This window comes from Citrus sinensis, chromosome 5 (genome assembly GCF_022201045.2).
Source record: "Citrus sinensis cultivar Valencia sweet orange chromosome 5, DVS_A1.0, whole genome shotgun sequence".
Taxonomy (NCBI): Eukaryota; Viridiplantae; Streptophyta; class Magnoliopsida; order Sapindales; family Rutaceae; genus Citrus; species Citrus sinensis.
The window spans coordinates 2427009-2446382 of NC_068560.1; the positions used below are offsets into that span (position 1 = coordinate 2427009).

The 19374-nt window shown below is 31.6% G+C and overlaps 1 protein-coding gene across 6 annotated transcripts; it reads right to left on the reverse strand.

The window, feature by feature from the left end:
• Window positions 1–12457: 12457 nt before the first annotated feature.
• Window positions 12458–17557, reverse strand: LOC102606729 (uncharacterized). 6 transcript variants are annotated; one of them, XM_015527957.3, is made up of 10 exons: window positions 17420–17556; window positions 17038–17075; window positions 15802–15909; window positions 15647–15726; window positions 15319–15506; window positions 15024–15195; window positions 14869–14948; window positions 14659–14729; window positions 13409–14472; window positions 12458–13314 (listed from the first exon to the last, which is right to left on the reverse strand). In XM_015527957.3, exons 3-10 carry the CDS (start codon window positions 15894–15896, stop codon window positions 12548–12550), a joined length of 2517 nt encoding a protein of 838 aa, XP_015383443.2. In that variant the 5' UTR covers window positions 15897–15909; window positions 17038–17075; window positions 17420–17556; the 3' UTR covers window positions 12458–12547. The 6 variants fall into 6 exon arrangements, with proteins under 6 accessions (XP_015383443.2, XP_052298500.1, XP_052298496.1 ...); XM_052442540.1 differs by having other exon boundaries at window positions 13418–14472; window positions 14869–15195; window positions 17420–17557; XM_052442536.1 differs by having other exon boundaries at window positions 14869–15195; window positions 17420–17557.
• Between the last annotated feature and the right edge of the window lie 1817 nt (window positions 17558–19374).

The following is a 19374-nucleotide window of genomic DNA, read 5'->3' on the forward strand; positions in this document are numbered from 1 at the left end:
GCATATTTATGTAATATAGTTATTTCAGTGCATGATTTGAATTGAATATGTTTATATAAGTTCTTATGATATTTTGATGAAATTAATTTGAGAAAGATTAAATCATTTTAAATAAATTTATTTTTCAAAAACTACTATTCACTCACTGAACTCACTGAGTTTTATACTCACCCCGTTTTTATTATATTTTCTCCCCCCCCCCAGGAGATTTGCAGGTACATCAGTCGACCCAGCAACGATAGTTAGATTTAAAATTGTGGCAACGTGATGGTGCTAGGAGTCGTAGATTTAATATTTTGATATTTGGGATATTGCGAATTGTATTTATTTGTTATATTTTATAATTAAGGATAACCATTGTATTTTAATATTAGAATGATTTGTGTGATATTTGGTATGTTGACTTGAGAAGTTGGTTATAAAGGATGGATGAATATTGAATTATTTTGGGAGTATTGTTTTGTCATACTTATTTTTCATACTTGTTGCCATTTTACATAAAACAAGATCATCACCACTTTCAATTAATGATGTCAAATCGGAATGAATTGAGCACATAGATGAAGATATGCTTCTTAATTCGTTCATTCAGATTTAATATCCTTTTATAGTAATTGTTAAGCAAATAGTCAAATAAAATCTCTTTCAATATTGCTTTACGTGTTTGTCTCGTATTAGGTGTTGTAAACCAAAGTCAATATCACAATATTTTAGGTTAGCAAGTTTCGTATTTGTGACATTTGCGATTACCAAAATACAGTCAAACTTCAATAAGTTGATCAATTATTAATTTATGAAGATATTCTTTATTTATAAAATATGATCACTTTAATTTCTATTTATTTTATTTTATTTAAATATTTGAGAGTTGTCTTACAATAGTCGTAATATGGATTATTGTAGAGATTTTATTTTTTCATGTTAAAGATAGTTCTACGATAGAATCCATCCCCATATAAATAAGCACTCAAAGCTGCACTAACAATAAATAATTTCTTGTTGCTAATGACAATACCAACTAAAATTTTCTTTTGCACTACAAAAAGTTAGATATGAGGTCTAAGTCAAAATCAATTTCAAGAGGAAACAAACAATACTTTGGGATTACTTTTGGTAGGTAAGGAGTAACTTTTCAAATCTAATTTTAATAATCACTTTTATACTTAATACAATTTCATATATTTCGTCTTATATTTATATGTCATAAAAATCTAAAATTGTATTTATTACTTAGAAGATAAAATCATTAATTTTAAAAAGATTATTATTATTACCAATTATATTGAGATAATAAAAAAATTAAAAACAAAAAATATTCATTTTAGTTATCAATTATTATATATACAATAAATAAAAATTTCATACAGATATTTATAAATGTGAAACTAAATTTTATTCAACATTATATATATTTTAGTCATTTACATTCTTACAACAGTATAATAATAAGATTTACTAAACACATATAACATCTTTTAAAACTCATAGTAGTTTTAAAAATAAATTTTTACCAAGCGTCTAACTGAGTTTCTTCATAGTTGATTATTTTTATAATACAACTAACATCAATTATTTTAAAAGTACAACATTACTAATAGGGCCTGAGAACATATTGACGAAGCGGAATCGTAAAGATAGAGAAAATAAGTTTCTAAATAAAAAGTTTATTGAATAATTGAGTCTGAAAAAATTCCCCAAACAATGACAAAGTCTCTCTATTTATAATAGAGAAAACTCACTTCCCTAAGTTAACTTAAAAACGGAAATTTAATCACAATTATAATAGAAATAAAATATAATTTCCCTAAGTTAACTTAAAAATGGGAAACTAAATCTTAAAATTCCAAAAATAAAATATACTTTACTAAGTTAATTAAATCCCATACCTTAATTAACTCTAATAAAAATAGAAAGTTCTAAAATAATAAAATATCATAATTAACTCTAATTAAAATAGAAACTCCTAAAATAATAAAATTCTAGAATCTTAAAATTCCCAAAATAACTCCCTACATCACATATTTTATGAGAGCCACATCGACATTTTATATGGATTTAAGTACAAACTAGATCATTATTATTTCATATAGTAATGGGCCCGATGGGAAATATGAATTTTTTAAAAATTTTATTATTTTAAAAATTTATCGAATTATTAATTTACTACGTTGGCCATAAGTTAGGACCAATCAAAATTATTATTTAATTGAGGCTACCAGATTATCGAGTATTAATTAGTAGAATTGTATCAATGTCAGGTTTAATCAAGAACTCCCCGTATTAATGAACTCAAATCTTGACACAATCCAGACTCTAGATACAATGGCATGTTGGTAACACCGAAATTGTTACAACGCGATATGTGAGTATTATAAAATGAATGATAACACGAAAATAACTTGGCTGTTAATTTGTTTTCATCGTAAATAATAATTATTTATTAAATTATTATGGCCTGTGTATAATATTTTGAATTTGTTGAATATGGAAGTGCTGGATTAAAACTTAAAAAGAGAATCCAACCTTCACCACCAAAATCCTTGGATAATTTTCTACTATAAAATTTCATCCATAGTGATAGCAACAGACATTTAATAAAAAATAACAAAAAACATGGCAATCATAAATCCCAAGGACGTAAGATAACAGGAAAAGCAAAAGACAAAGAATAATCACGAACAGATTAATGGATCATATCTTGCATTTTCAGAATTAAGGAAAATATATCTAATGATTTTGATCACAATCAACATATTGAGTATGACACATCTTAGGCGCCTAAAATAAAAGTTGCACATTTTTAAAGCCTGCCAAAATATAAATGCACTTTATGAGAACCATAGAAAAAGCAAGTAACGTGGCTTTTGATTTTTATTATTTGGAGTCTAGGGTTTTCACTAAAAAAAGATATAAAAATGCTTATTTTCTCTAAAGAAAAAAAGAGCAGTCACTTTATACAAATCAAAGAAAAAGATTTTTTCTCTCTATTGTTGAGAGAACACTTTTCTCGTGCTAGTTGCTTTAATGGTGATAAAAGCGCTCACACGTCAAGTGCAGATCAAACTTGAGAGTAATTCAAGGTACCCCTCATAACTCGAGAGTAACTTAAGGTGCCCCGCTTAATTCGAGGTACCCCGCATAACTCGAAAGTAACTCGAGTTACCCCACATAGCTCAGGGTATCCCGTATAACTTGAGGTACCCGATAGATCAGATGTAGGAGAATCCTTTGAAAAAATCTGCCATGAGAAATGTTTCCATATCTCGAAGGATAATAATTGATTTTGTCATAATTAAATATCAAAATATCATACTGAAAAAGTGGTGACAGCCACCTGCCACCTCTGCCAAAAGTGAAGGACACTATCCCAAGGACAGTGGTTCTCAGTCGCCTTACCCGATAGCCACTGCAGAGGTACCCTAGACCACTCTTTAGCGTGAGCCACATTCCCAAAGGATACAATATGCCGCGAACGCCTTCTTGATTCCCAAGTATGCACATAACAGCCCAGAAATCATAAAAAGGTAAAATGACGTGAAAGGCCTAGAAAAGGATAGTCAATAACCATAAAAGATACGTCATGTGGCAGCTGAGGTACTCCATATATATAAAGATGTCCAGGTTTTATTCTCTCGGGTCATTCATTCACTCATGAACACTTATACTCCACAAAATAAGCTTTCTTTACCTTAAACCTTAATTTACAGAGGTTGGCAAGCTCTCTTTACCATAAAAAAGCTTGAGTTACTAACTTAAGTGTCAAAGTGTGAACGTCGGGTACCCCGGCTTCACCTCTAACCTCTATTTCACTGTTTTGTAGGCGTGAAGCTCGTTTCGAAAGCCATTTTTCTTGGTTCAAACATTTAACCATTGTTACCACTTTCTCATCCCTTCTCACCTCCTCCGAATTCAAAGATACCGCACACAACAAACTTGTGAGATACCCCGTTTCCCCTAAAAACACAAATTCATTGTTCTAGATAGGTTTGTCTTTTTCTACCCCCAAAAGCTATCTAAAACATCAATAATACATTTCCTTGTATTTATTTAAACATTGCATGAAAGCGTAACATTGCAATTATAAAATGTGTATTCCATATAGACAAAATGATATGAAAGGACATTTTGAGGTACCACAACATCACTTTAAAATCAAATTATTATATACTTAACCAGTTTCTTTAGGATTTCTCGTGTATTAAGAGACTACACGAAGATCAAAATTATCATACACTACCTCATCGGTAGTTATACGGATTGATTCAAAAAATGCATCCTTCTTTTAACAAGCGTCTCAAACCATTTAGTCTTACCTAAAATTTTCATACTAGAAAATTAATTAAAACATGAAATATATTATTTATATAAGAAATAGAAATGGAGTTCACATGAAGCATCTGCAAAAGCAGCTTCCATATTCTTCCAAATTATTCAAGTAGCTAGCACTTGTGTAAGTTCTTGGTTCTTGTATGATATACAGTATACTATACACATTCAAGTATCCCGCAGCTCTTAAAAGTTGATATTTAATTTCCTACGTCGATCGCGTTTCTCTGTAAAAAAAGATTGAGATTCCGATTTTGCCTGGGAAGATGGTTGGCTACAAATTTCTACATTAAATCAAATTTTAAAATAAATTTGTTCGTTATTTTTTTCTTTTCTCTCTCGTCTGCGCTCTAAATCCAATAAGTAATCGATCTTCTGTTGCTATTAGTTAAGGCTTCTTAAGTTAGATTTAAGATGATTCAGAGCTCTCTTTGGACATAGTTTAACTTGTTTGCCAAACAAGGATCGAGGGAGACTGCACACTGGATACGGATATCAATGCAACATCATATAATATACCGGCTTTTGAAGTATAAGGAATAACTAACAAATTACAAAATCATGAATTTCTTCACAAAACCTAAAAATTCATCGGACTATCCCAATGAACTGGAGCAAGAAACCATCCGCATCAACCTTCTGTTCTTTTATACGCACTCGAAACATTCGTGATGCTCCAAACACTATTCATATGTCCGTCTGTTGTTGCTAATTAAGACCTTAGTCAAGGCTTGATATATATATATATATATATATATATATATGTATGTATGTATGTATGTATGTATATATGTATGTATGTATGTATATAAACTTTGTAATTTAATTTAAGGGTATTGTTGCAAAAGTTTAGAAAAAGTAAAAGTAAGAGAGTAATATAATTAAGAATAGGGATGTTTTGAAATATCCTTTAAAATATAGAAATAACTCAAACGCTTAACTTAAAATATAGAAATGAAACAAGTATTGACCCTTATTATTAATAACAATATATACTCAAACAAGCTCATCTTAATGATTGGGAAAAAAATTACTTCTGTAAAATTATTTTTGCCAAATATCAAAATAGAGAAAACACTGGATCTCAAAAAAAAAAAAAATAGAGAATACTAACAAGATGTTATATATGCATACATATGTATTTATGTATATGTTTGTTAATTACTATCATAATTGGTTAATCGAAATATTGAATGTATTTTTATCGTAAAAATTAGATCTGTCATGCATGCTGCTTAGTGTTCTTGACTAATTGTCCCTAGTTACCTTTTATCTTTAGGGTGCTAATTTTAGGGACTTACCAGGTATATTGGTTTGATAAAAACAATAAGCTAGGGCCGTAGAGTACTTATAATTAATTAAAGTACTCCACAAATCCAGCAATTAACCTCGATTCTAACTTTTGTCATAAATTATTTATAATTACATCAATGTTTGACTAGATTACAAGGATAAATTCCCCGACTCCTATAAACATTTTGGACCAATTAAAGAAAGACAAGTTACAACTCAACATTTTTTCACTTAATTATTCTATTGCCAGTGTTTCTGATGATACACGCTATTTGAAAAACATAGAAGTTAATCTTAGTTATGAAAGTCCTGGTTCCCCTGCGAGCCGCAACAATTAGCTAACTAATTTATACAGTCTGTTTAATAATAATGTTTAAGAAGACAGAGAGCACAGTTAATTAGAATATTAATTGGATATTATCACACAATTTTATCTTTCTTGTTGGAGTAATGGAATGATGACATTAACACATGTTAATTTTATTTATTAAAGATGACAAATTACATGGACTCAAAATTAAAAAAAAAAAAACCTCTTGCTTACCTCAAGAGATCTTAATAGTTTAATAAAACTAAATTGACACTTACATGATTGACAGGTAATAACAGTACCCATCCTTTTATTTAATTAAAAATAACCCAAAAGAGTAACATTGCATACCCTTAACCAGTGTAATCAGGCTTTCTCCCATACTTAGGAATAACAAGAAAATCAAGGTTGTCATTATTCACTTTCTCATCATCAACCAAGCTTATAAGGATTGGAGGAAGGATACCCTCCAACCACTCATTACCGGAAAAATTCATATTAAGAAATTTATTCATAAATGTTTATATTAAAATAAAAATTAGAAATGAAATTCAGAGTTGGCCTAAAAACCTGCACATGGAGTTTGCATATTCTTCAAATGAAAGATCTCTGCTAGTTTCTGATGATGAATTGTAATAGACCTCAGAAGTAAGTTGCTTTTGCTTCTTGTTGGATATAATAATATCCATGCCTATATATAGAACGAAGGTGGGGTGATTGCAGCGTAGTTATGCATGCACTGGAGATAATGGATCAACGGCTGACGTTTCCCCAGAGTTGATCGACGGCTGAAGTTTCCCCAACGGCTGAAATTTAATTAAAAGATTATGGGGTTTGCAACTGTTGAATGTTGTTGTTGAATTCCTACCCACATGGATCAGATCTCTGACAAAAGATTGTGCTTCCCCATGCGGGCAGGAATCAAGTTGACAAGCTACTATCAATTAATAATAAAATAAATAAATAAAGGTATGGTTATTTATACCTAAATTTTAGTCGGATCAGTCTAATTTTTAATAAAAATATTATTATCACATAAAAAAGACATTATTATAAAAAAAACTTCAATGTAATTGACTAATGTGAATAATTAAGTTTAAGTTAATAATAGAATATTATTACTCTTGATACTATTTAACCACTCGCTGAATTCAATAATCCTATTATAAATACTATAATTTTTTTAATTTAATTCATCATTGTAAAAGGAAACATAATACATACCCAACAAATTTTGTTTATCTGGAAAACAAAAGGTAACGTTATTTTTTTTTTAAATATAAAAAATAAACTAATAGCTGATTGTTATAAATTATTAGCTACGTTATTATTATTTTTTAAATTTCGGTTTCTATTAATTAACAGGTTTTCAGTCTCTCCACATGGGAATTGATTAAAAATTCGGAAGAGATCATCAACTTGGAACTTGGGAAGATGGTTGGCTACAAACTTCTAGATTAAATCATAATTAAATTCGATAGCTATCCGTTTTCGTGGATACGAATTAATAATTTGCTTGCAATATCATTTAATTTATTTTATCTTGCCCTGCAGGCAATAGAGAAAAATAAAAATTGTTTCCTTTTATTTCTTCGTATTTGGTAGACTGATAGTAATCCAATTTCCAGAAATTGAATACATATAAAATTACAGTATGAAAAAGAAAAATAATAATAATAAATAGCAATTTCTATCTTCAGAATGCAGCCACATTTATCGATTTCAGTGATGGTGATGTGGTCCTTTGATAGATTGGGTGATCTTATTTAATATTGAAGGTAGGTAACTGTATCTTAAAATTTTTTATTTTTGAAACAAAATTGTATCTTAAAACTTATAATATTAAAATGTCTAGGAAATACTAATGGTAGTGCTTTGAAAAAGTTAATTAGATTTTATCAACCTTTTATGATGAAAAGCATAACACAAGATTCATGTGATCCAAATCTAATCGGATCAAATTTGGATTGGTCTAAAATGAATTTGGATATCGATGCACGGATCTAAAATAGATCTGGAACATATATGGATTTATCTTAATATTAGATCTAGATCAATATCCACTTACCAATTTATTTTATTTTATTTTAAAAAATTTCTTAACAATTATGTAATTATAAATGATAATAAAATTATTCATAGCATATTAGTCGTATTTAAAATGTATTTAAAAATCTTAAAACTTGAACGTATTTAAATGATAATAAGATAAAAATTAATTAAGCGTACAATAAAATTAGGGCATCAGCCCTAATTTTTTTAAGTTTTTTTACTCTTTAATTCAGCTTATTTCTTTCTCTCTAGTCTACTCTCGCTTCTCCACTTCACGCTTCTCCACTTCATTTGAATGATTGTATCAATCCTTTAATTGTCAGGTAAATCTTTAGATTTGAATTTTGTTTCCTATCATTTTCTCATAATCTTATTCATGTTGTATACTCACTAATATATATATATATGTTATAGAAATGATGATGGCGTATCGTAGATATTAGGATGGTGAAGGAGACATTAGAATATTACATTGATCTTATTCATGTAATTACTTTTGATGGATATTTCATTATCTTATTGGTTTATTTTGGTGTAAAAGCAAAAGATACAATATTTATTAATTTTTTATGCAAATTATATAATTTAATTGTTATCAATGCGTTTTAGTCTTTAATTTTCTTTCTAAAAAATAATTGCTCTTTTATTGTTAAGATTTTGAATTCAAGATGAATTTAGAGCAAATTTAAATTTAAATTTTTCTTTTTGGATTTGGGGCAGATATAGATCTTTTTTTTTTATCTGGATATGGAGGAAAAATATGGATCTATGATAGATCTGAAGCAGATATAAACCTGAATTTTTATTATGGAATTTGATTAAGTGCAGAGTAGATCCAATCTATATCTACCCCATTGCCAACCCTACTATAGTATCAAACCTATAATTTTGTTAAAATTATTATTTAAAAATCACATGTACTTTGCTCTACTAAATCTTATTTCATAATTATAGTTTTCTTCCATCATAGTTCTAACTTAAAAATTTACGGCACCTCAATACCAAATAGGCTCATGGACTTAGGGAGAAGAAAATGATGTAATTTTGGGGGAGAGAAAGCGTTTTTACCCAAAAACAAAAAAGAAAGGAAAAAAGAAAAAAGAAAAAGTTGGGGATATATAGGAGAGAAAAAATTGTGATGATTATTTCTTGATTTGTCCAGAAAGTAATTATCTAAATGGTTCCGCCTCCAACAGATTCAGTTCAGGCAAGGGTTTGAGATTTGGATATTCTTTGTACGTCTCATTCATGCATGTTTTCTTTTTCTTTTGCTATCTGATTGTTTTTAAAGGATAAGTCTTATTATGTCCCTCTAAGTAGGTGTAATTTTGCTTTCTATTTATTAATAAATCCTTCCTCCTACCATCGCGATTACGTAAATATATATATAAAGTTTAGAAAAACTTTAAAATCGTTAGTTTAATAGCCACTAAAGGAAAAAAAAAAAAAAAAAAAAAGGCTCTTAGCAACGTATAATGTTCGTTGTTAAACACTTTTGACAGCCGCATGCTGTGAATGTTAATGTTGTCATAAGTTCAACTATTTTTATTAACATTTAGTGAGCGTTGTGTTATAAGTCTTTTAAATGTTGTTAAAATTAGTTTAATTACATCCAGTAAACGTGGTTAAAAGCTTCACTTATATATTTTCGACAACATGCAAATGCAAGTTGTGAATAATATCTCTGTACGAAAAAAAAAATAATTATATACACATACCAGTTACAAGCTCTGTACATCTATCAATAATAATAATAAATTAACACAAACTAACTATCAAAAAATAATAATGTAATAATATACAAAGAATTAAGTAACATTAAATGTACAGTAATTGCCAATGTACCATTCTTGACAAGTATAATCTACAAGAAATTAATAACGCAAAACAAATTTTCTTACATTAATTAATCCCGTCCTTTCTCAGGGATAATGCAGAATATTAGCAAAAACTTAACCAAATCCAATCCTTCAAGGTCCACAAAAACATTTGCGATGAGCTTCATATTGTCACAATGACCTGCAGTAGCAAAAACTAAAATTCATAAAAAATTATGGTGCAATTTCTTAAGAAATTAAAGTAAAACATAACTGCTACCAAAAAGTGTCACAAGATTTACATTAAAAATCATCAAAGGAGATTGCTAAATTCCAAAATTAATATATAACAATTCCATCCCCCTGAAATATATAAATACCAATTCCATAGTTCCACACCCACCTATTTTTTACGGCATCGTTTTGGTCCAAAATCAAGTAACATAAATTAAACAATTAGAAAATTTTGGCTCTACAATTTCCCTCTCTTCACAAATTTCGTGTGTTTGGTCATGAAGAAACTCACTAAATTAGAAGAAAAACAAAGATTGAAGAACGAAGATTGAAGTTAAAAAAAAAGAAGATTGACGAAATCAGAATCGAAAGTCGAAATACCTAAAGCACGAAAATGATCTGAAGATTGAAGAAAGGAACTGTAAAACTCTAGGTCGAAGTTCTCTCTCTCTGTGACTTTTTTGAGCACAATGGTGTTCAACAAATAATTCTGTTGGGAGGACTTAGCATAAGATTTCTAGATATCCAACCCAAAAGACTAGCTTTTTAGGTGGAGTGACCTACCACCTTATAAACCCAAGCATCTCCCCTTTACTAGCCAATGTGGGACACAACTCAACAATCCCCCCCTCGGACGAAACCACCGCCGGACTCCGGTCCTTTCGTCCGACACACCTGAGTTGTTCCACCACCACATTCCGGCTACTAGGGTCTAGCTCTGATACCACTTGTTGGGGGGACTTAGCATAAGATTTCTAGATATCCAACCCAAAAGACTAGCCTTTTAGGTGGAGTGACCTACCACCTTATAAACCCAAGCATCTCCCCTTTACTAGTCAATGTGGGACACAACTCAACAAATTCTCAATTTGTTGTTCATCTATCGGTTCCAGTTTACCTCACTTCACATGTGTGCATGGGCGCATGGACCAAAGAGATTGATTTCTTTTTTTTTCTTTTCTGTTAGTTTCTTAACTTTACTTAAAAAATATGGTAAAGATCTTTCGATTTGTTCACTTCACGTGTAAAATATGATAAAGAAAAAATTAAGTTTTTGTTTGTTTGTTTTTATTTTTAGGGATTGGTAACCTTTATGCATTAAAAATCATGGATTTGGTTTAGCTTTAATAATATAATTCACAGCCACACTAAGGAAACTAATTAACATTTCTTTGTGTTGATCATGTTAAGACTAATCATAGAGATTGATGAATTTTTAAAATCATTTACTTATGCCAAGAAATTTGTAATTATTTAATCAAAGTTGAACTTTTAAAAAAAAACATTTATTCAGTAAGATGTGTAACTGTTTCTGCAGTTTAATGCACTTTTGAACAGAAGAAACAGCAGTTGTTTCTACACTTCAGAATACCAGAAAAAGCTTGCTGTTTTTGCAGTTTTTGGCAGAAAGATTTGACTTTTTCTGCAGTTTTACAACAGCAAAAACAGCAAGCATATTTAGCTATTGTCTCTACAGTTTAATGCACCAAAATCGATTACTTAAATCAAAACGAGATTGACTCTAATCAATTCTAATTTCATTGCCTAAATTAATTCACACGGAAGTGAAGATGTCGATCTAGACTCTAGTTATGTATCAACAAAACTCAATTTAAAATGAATTAAATCAAGACATATAAACAACTAACTCTTCTCATTGACTAGGTTTCAATCTAATAAATCATGTAAAAAAAAAAAGATTTATTGAGTTTAAATCTAAGGTTTCAATAACTGAGTATTTTTAAGAAAAGAAACAAGATTCAGTTCAAATCTACGGTTGATAGATTTTTTATTGGATAGAAAAATGAATAAAAAAACTTAAATGAATGAAGAAGAAGATTTTTGTAAATTACCCACACGAGCTTTCTCCTCTCCTTGATGTCCATGTCGATTGAGGACTTTCACGGGATGCTAGCGAGAGAGGCGATTTCGAAAAAGTGTCAGATGAAGTTGGGGTTTCAACTGCTGAGCTATCTCAACTTCCACTATTCGGCGACAATGGCTGCTCTTGTGGGTCTTTGACTTCTTCTTCGTCTGCGGCTGCAAGGTAGTGAGGGCAGCCACAGCTGGCCTTTGGATTTGAATCCAATGGCCACCAGCCTCCCTCCCGGACGTTGTTCCAATCCGGGATCCCGGATTGAAACAGCACTCTACATATATATATATATATACGGCTTAGCACATTATTCACTAAACATTTCTCAAATTTCTCATTATATTTCTCTAATTACTTGTTTTTAAAGTTTTAAAGTTTTGGTTTGAAAATTGTAATGAAGAGCTTGACAGAGTTTAGCGGCTATCATAGTGTAGTGATCGAGACCTGTGAAAATATGTTAATGAAGTACATAATAACGTATACGGACAAACTGGTATTCTCATGGCGAAGGTTTAAGCATTAGTTGTCGATGTTCGAAGACTCAAAATATTGAAAACACGAAGAGAAAGAACAATACTCAGGCCAAATAATCCACTGCCAGAAAAGTTTTTACAGCATCATAAAATTAGAACTGAAGAATTAACGAAACCTTTCAAGAAGCTTTGAGCTTTCAATTTGAAACTTGGTCCAGGAGTCATCAATTTCTTTCATGTGTTGCCGGCTGCTTTCCTTACATTTCCCCAGTATCTTAGAGCTTCGAATTGATTGACAAAGGGCCTCGTGGGGTGCTAATGATGATTGATAAATAAGTGTGGATTCTTCCCTTAAACTATCTTTAAATTCCCCTTTCTCTCTTAACTGTTTTTTCAGCTTATCAATCATGTCAAGTGTAACCTCCATGGCATGATTAATCTGATGAAAGCGTAGATTCTTTTCCGCTAATTCTTTCATCAAGGACTTAGTACGTTCATTTTCCTCATCCGCCATCCTGACATTCTCGAGGCAGCGAGAATATAGGCTTGTGTTGCTTAGAAACTTCAACTGTAAACTAGTGACCATGCCGAGCATGCTTTCAGGGAAGTATCCGGATATCAGCAAGGAGTTTATGGAGGAAAGAAAGCAATGCTTGAGATCATGATTCATGAGCTGCTCAAAGCTCATGGAACAGCACTGTTGTAAGCAATCCAAAGCCTCGTTTTGTTCAGGAGTGTGTGGTGGCTGTTGAGAAGAACCTGGAGGGTCCTCAAGCGACTCATAAAGCATAGACTGAAGATTCGCGAAGAAAGCTTGCTGCACACTTAAGGGGTCAAAGTCTTTTGTCCCCTCATCCTTAACATGTATTGTTACCATTGGCACAGCTTCTTGATGAGACTGAGACGCAGCAGCTGAGAGTGGTGATGACGAACCTGCTTTCAGAAGAAGATGAAAAAAAAAAAAACAAATTTAATTAATTTGTATACAGCTTCTCTTTAATACTGTTATCAGAAATAACTAATGAACCTGGCATGCCTGCAACATCAAGTGAATAATTCATGTGGCAAGCCATTCCATTGCCTGCAGACATTCTTCTAGGGGATTCTCTCAAACAATCAATATGATTGTGATCATCTCCTCTCTTAGGTTCCTTGCCGATAGGTTTGGCACCTTGTCTGTTTACAGTTACTGAAGGAACCTCATACCGTGGTTGTTCTGATGGGACAAAGCAAGAAGTTTCATTTCCTTCATAAGAACTCTGGTTTGATTCTGTCAAGCCATCATTATGATTGTGTTTATCTGCTCTCTTAAATTCCTTTACAGCTGATCTTGCGCCTTGTGCGTCTGCAGTCACTATGTGATCCTCGGTACCCTCGTGTTGTGTTTCTTTGGAAGGAAAGTGGGCGGAGGTTCCATTGCCTTCAGAATTTCTTGCTGGGGATGCTTCTACCAAGCCATTATCACGATCTTCTTCGTTTGTACTTGTCCAGTCCTTGCAAACAGGACCAACATCTTGCGTATCAGTAATTACCCCTCTAATCTCGTGAAATAACTGTGGCTGCTGTAATGGTATCAGTGTCTGCTCCTGTGAATCGGCAATAACCACAGGAACCTCTTGTTCTTGTTGTTCTGGTTGCATGCGGCAAGAAGTTCCATTGGCTTCAGAAGTTCCTCCAGGAGATGATTCTTGTAAGCCATCATCATGCTCTTGTTCGTTCGTACTTGTACAGTTCTTGCAATCAGGTTCAACACCTTGAGCTTCTGTAAATATGAATGGAACCCTGTGTAATAACTGTGGCTTATCTGATGTCTTGTGTGGCTTCTCTTGTGAGTCTGCAATCACTATAGTAACCTCATGCTGTGGTCGTTCCAATGGCACCTGGCAAGAAGCTGCATTGCCTTTAGAACTGCATGGTGGGTGTGATTCTCGCAAGCCATCGCTATGTTCTTGTTGGTTCTTCCTTGAGAAGTCCTTGCAAGCAGGTTCAACATCTTGTGCATTTCCAAGTTCTAACAGAACCTCAAGTAATAACTCTGGCTGCTCTGATGGCATCTGAAGTTGTGGCAGGCTATCGATGCATTTGGAGAGCGTAGATGAAAAGTGCGAGTTAAGGGTCCAAATTTGAATGTTGTCCACAAATTCAAAATTCCCAATCCACAATGTCTTCCTCAAATGTCAGAGTATTGTACACAAATTCTAAACAAAAGCAGTTAGTTGAACCATAAAGTACGTTGTTTAGTCCAAATTTGAATGACAACACATTATCAAAGGATATCCTCCTTTCCCCGCTATCTCAGTTGCCTTATCAACAGGATTCTGCAATTGAACAAGCTTTTTGACACTGGCCTGTTTTATTTTTCCGAAGTATGCATAGAACAAACAACATCAACACACAGGATACTTAGTTTTATTTCATCAGAATCGTAAAGCAGAATAATCAGCGATGATTTTTATAATAAATTTCAGACATCTTATAAGCATTTACCTTTTCTTTCTTCCTGGACATCTTTCCAGTGGATCTCTTCCTTTTATTATTCCAACGATGTGGCTGCAGTTTGCATTCTTCTGTATCAATTGAATCACTAAAATCAGATACATTAAATAGACTTTCGTCTTCAAATCCATCAATGTCTTCTTCACCTTCGTCAGATTCAAATGCATTAGAAGCTCGCTTATGCATCTCACCCTTCTTCGACAGGTCATATGCTAAGATAACATTTTTTGAAGTTAAGCCTTCTTTTTGTTTTATTGTCTGCCAATACCCATTAAAGAAGTAATCTGTTGTTTTTGGATGATTCACGTCTATGTTGCACTGCACAATAAATTTAAAAAAGAAAAAAAAATTCTGAGCAAGTCAAAAAAATGAAATCAAGATATCAAACAGAAATTTAACTATAACCTAAAGTTCCAATTATGAACAATAAATTATCCATACCCCAACGGATTTGACATCCTTGTTTGTTTCTATAAGCCAAGCAAGCTCTAAACAGGAATTACAAAATCCTTTGTTTCGTTTAACCACTGCAAACTGAGCATCATACAGGCAGGTTTTACATACTGCAGATGGGCAGCAAAGGCAATAAAACTTTGAGGCTTTTCCGCAAACATGGCAAAAATGCCAATCTGCAATGTTGAACATTTCGTGTTACGGCCTAGTCAGCTGATGTATCTCGTAATTGATTCAAGAATAACAAGATGAAGTCATCTAGATAATTGATATCAAATAATGAGCTTTGCTCCAAAAATGGAAGAATGTAACGTACTGCAAGTCCACTTAGTTTCAGCTACCAGAAAAGATTCATCTTTGTCAACACACTCTGAATGATAAACTTTTGGACACCTCCTGCAGACCATGGATATGAAAATTAAAATTAATTATTGGGACAGGCACCAATCTCTTTAACCTTTTTGAACTTACAAGTGGTCGCAGAGCCTGAGCTTGCCTCCATCCTTGCAAACATAACACCAATTCTCGGAAATTTCTTCCTTGGTCAACCTCTTTTTTCTTGGCATCTTCTTCAAAGTTCTGATACACCAACCCCGGCAGTGTCAAAGAAAAAGTCCTTTTCTCATGTTAGATATTTCAATGATCAAAGTATTATCGAAATCCCATTTGAGGAAATCATGAAAAAGGAAAAATGTTTGAACCCCAGATGAAGCTCAGGAGGTTTGCATAGATGCACTAGAACTTTACAAGATGAAGAGGATCATTAGATATCACTTCATTCCTCCCTATCGAGGCTCGAAAGCTAGAGCTTTAACTTTCAAAAATTCAAGAAAACAATGCATTTTTACGGAGTTTTTTTAATGCGATTTGCTGAAAAGAAGCTAAAAACGGAATCTTGAAACCTTATTCGAGAAAATGTGGACTAAAAGTTTAAATTTTTTATGATCAGTGCAAAACATGAGATTGACCAAAGAAAAATCCAAGTGTGAAAAAGAAGAAAAAAAACCCATGATTCTGCATAAACTTCACATTATTCTTAACAAAACTTGATTCTCAAAACACAAAAAGCAAAAGAAACAAAAAGCAAAAGCAAAAACCAGGCCTTTAAACTTCAGAAGAACCCATTCAACATGTAAAGATCACACTTAGAACTTGAAGAAGCTGACACAGAGTGCGCTTATTGTCTCATTGTATAATTGGAACAACCAAAAAAAAAAAAATTGATGGGGAAAAGACATTACTCTTCACGTAGAAAATCAGCAAGTACTACAATAATATTAACTTTGAATGTCTCATTTCTCAAAAAGTGAGGGAGGAAAAAGGAGAAATCATCAAAAAGGAAAAAAATCTTTAAACTTCAAAAGTGAAGATCAGGAGTTTTACATTAACGCCAAAAAGGAACAAACTTTTGAACTTTAAAATCAAGATCTAGAGTTATATCTTAAAAAAACAAAGCAAACTTTGAACATAATGAAAAAAATTTCAGAACTCTGTAATCAAGCTGAAGACTTCTTGTTATTTGTTAAGACTTCAAATTCTTTTGAGCAAGAAAGGAAACAACATTACACATTAAAGTTTTGATTTTTCATGCATTGTTTCTCTAATTCTTTCTCTTTCACACACCATTATGCAATTCTTCTATAAATTGGAAAATAGAAAACAAAAACGAAAAGCAAAAACCACTTCAGAGAAACCATAAGAACATACCTTTAAGCTTGTGGGATGATCCTTTTGCACAGAAGAAGCTGAAAACAAAGCATAGAAGCCATGTCAATCCAAGTATGACAGTTCAAACTTTTGACAAGATGTGCAGATGAAACATCATAAGAAAAGAAAAGTCCATGCTTATGCATGAGCTCCAAATGATTTTATATAGAATTCTCTCTACCAAAACTTAAAACTCAAAACACAAAAAAAAAAAAAAAAAAAAAAGAATAAACAACAAAACAGAAACAAAAATTCAGTTGAGAGAAAGCAAAAGCCAGACCTTTAAAACTTAAAGAAGCAGAGGAAAACAAATGCAAGCAAAGCAAATTTTGAGTTTTTAAGATTACTATATCAAAGCAAAAGATAAGAACAGGGGAGGGACCTTTTAGAGAGCAGACAGAGAAGTAGGAAAATAATGTGAAAGGAATCAATAATCAATTCAATGTTTGGTCAGAGGCTCTGGAAGGAGTACAGATTGTTCAGCAAAAGGAAAGATCAAATTGGAGAAAGAGAACGAAAATAGAATACTTTAGCTTTTGCTATTAATAGGAATGGATCAATGTGAAATTTAGTGTGAATTATTTTTTCCACAATGATTTTTTTTTACTTTATTTAAAATTAAACTAATTTTTTTAACTAAATTTAAAAAATAAGAAGGAAAACAAATAAAGAGAGTCTCCTAATCTATTACTTTTTTTGTTGTAAACATCTTGAACATGATTTATGAAATTTGAAGTTGCTGCGTTATACATAGTTCATGCAAAATGTATGTATCAGAAGAAAGCTGAGGGCCATGTAATATGAGTTTTATTTTTGGGGTAATAACACTTGGAGTGCCCAAGTCTTTATGCTTTCTCAAAAAATTAAGAAAAAAATATGCATGTTATAGTGTCCAAATTTCTTGTTATTATTACTTCAGGGAGGCTAAAATATTTTTATTACTTATAAAAAAATGTTATGATTTAGTCTAATTGGGGAAAAAAAAGTCAATATGTTATAATATCGTTAATATTAGAAAGTTACAAAACGACACCGTAACAATTAATAACATTTTCATAATTTCATAGTTTATTTCTTTCATAATAATATATGCTTGTTCTTTTTTTTTTCATAATTAAATTAATGGTTTATTTCCTTCATGTTCTCTATCACTAAAATAAAATAAATTTCATAAATAATCTTTAGATAAACAATTTCAATAATTTATACTATAAGCTTATGGTTGCATTATTGTAATTCTCTCTCTCTCTCTCTATATATATATATATATTATTTTTACTCTCCTATATAGACCCTCATTCACACAAATATTTACAATAAATTAACTTAAAATATTAAAAAGTATTGGGTCCGTACCTGTTCTTGCATGGTTAATATCGAATGAGACCAATTTACTTTCGTTATATTATCACCAGCAGTCATTTAATCATACAATGACACATCTTTGCCATGTATGTGTGTGTAACAACTCATGATACTTATATCTTTTTACCTAAAAAGATAATCGTGAAAAAAATTCTTTATTTTGATTCAAAAATCAGATCAAGTTTTTTAATTAATTTATTTATTGGCCTTCGTTTTCTTATTATGTGATCATCTTCTAAGTTTCAAGGGCATGACTGCTGCCAACATTAAAAAAAAATGGTTTATGCAACTCATTCATGCGTTTCTTACTTATAAGATCATGAAAAACATGCTTGTATAAGATCCATGAGAAGGGATTTATTTTCATGTGTAACACATTGATTGGTCAAGTGAATGCCACGTGGCACCTATTGGGTTTTGATTCTCGTGTCAAAATCTTAACGGTAATAACGACTCCTAACTCCTTACACCTACAACCCCAAATTTGCTTATCAATTATCATGCAATTGCACACCTTTTGATTATGGACCCCCAATTAGTAGTAAAATTATAGAAATTGCTTTATAATGAAACCATTCATACAATTTGAAGATAAAAATTGAAAACCTATTTCATGTGTGCAAAAGACATGAAATAAATATTAAGTGCTTCTCTTAATGATTTTGTCAACCAAAAGACATTCAATTCCTTCTACTAACTAGCCTCCAGGAGTATGACCGCGCTTCCGCAACAATTGAGTAGTTTCTAGCAGTTTTATTTAGTTGGTTACTTAAGTTTGAATCTTGAAAAGATAAGAATTAAAAAATTGATTTGAATTTTAACCAGCTTTCCAAAAGAGTACTTTTGAAGAAGTATAAAAAGCACAAAATTAAGTCCAATGTGAGTAATGTTACCTTATCGAGTATACAAGGCAAAGCATGAACTCATTGTCCATTAAATCAAAAGGTGAAAACTTCAGTCACAAGATAATGA

Excerpts from the sequence above, each read along its gene's own strand:
- LOC102606729 (XM_052442536.1), bottom strand. The coding sequence starts at position 15,896 with ATGCCAAGAAAAAAGAGGTTGACCAAGGAAGAAATTTCCGAGAATTGG. Across the intron at positions 15,727-15,801 it reads CTCAGGCTCTGCGACCACTT|GAGGTGTCCAAAAGTTTATC; the intron begins GTAAGTTCAAAA and ends CATGGTCTGCAG. Across the intron at positions 15,196-15,318 it reads AGGATGTCAAATCCGTTGGG|TGCAACATAGACGTGAATCA; the intron begins GTATGGATAATT and ends TTTATTGTGCAG.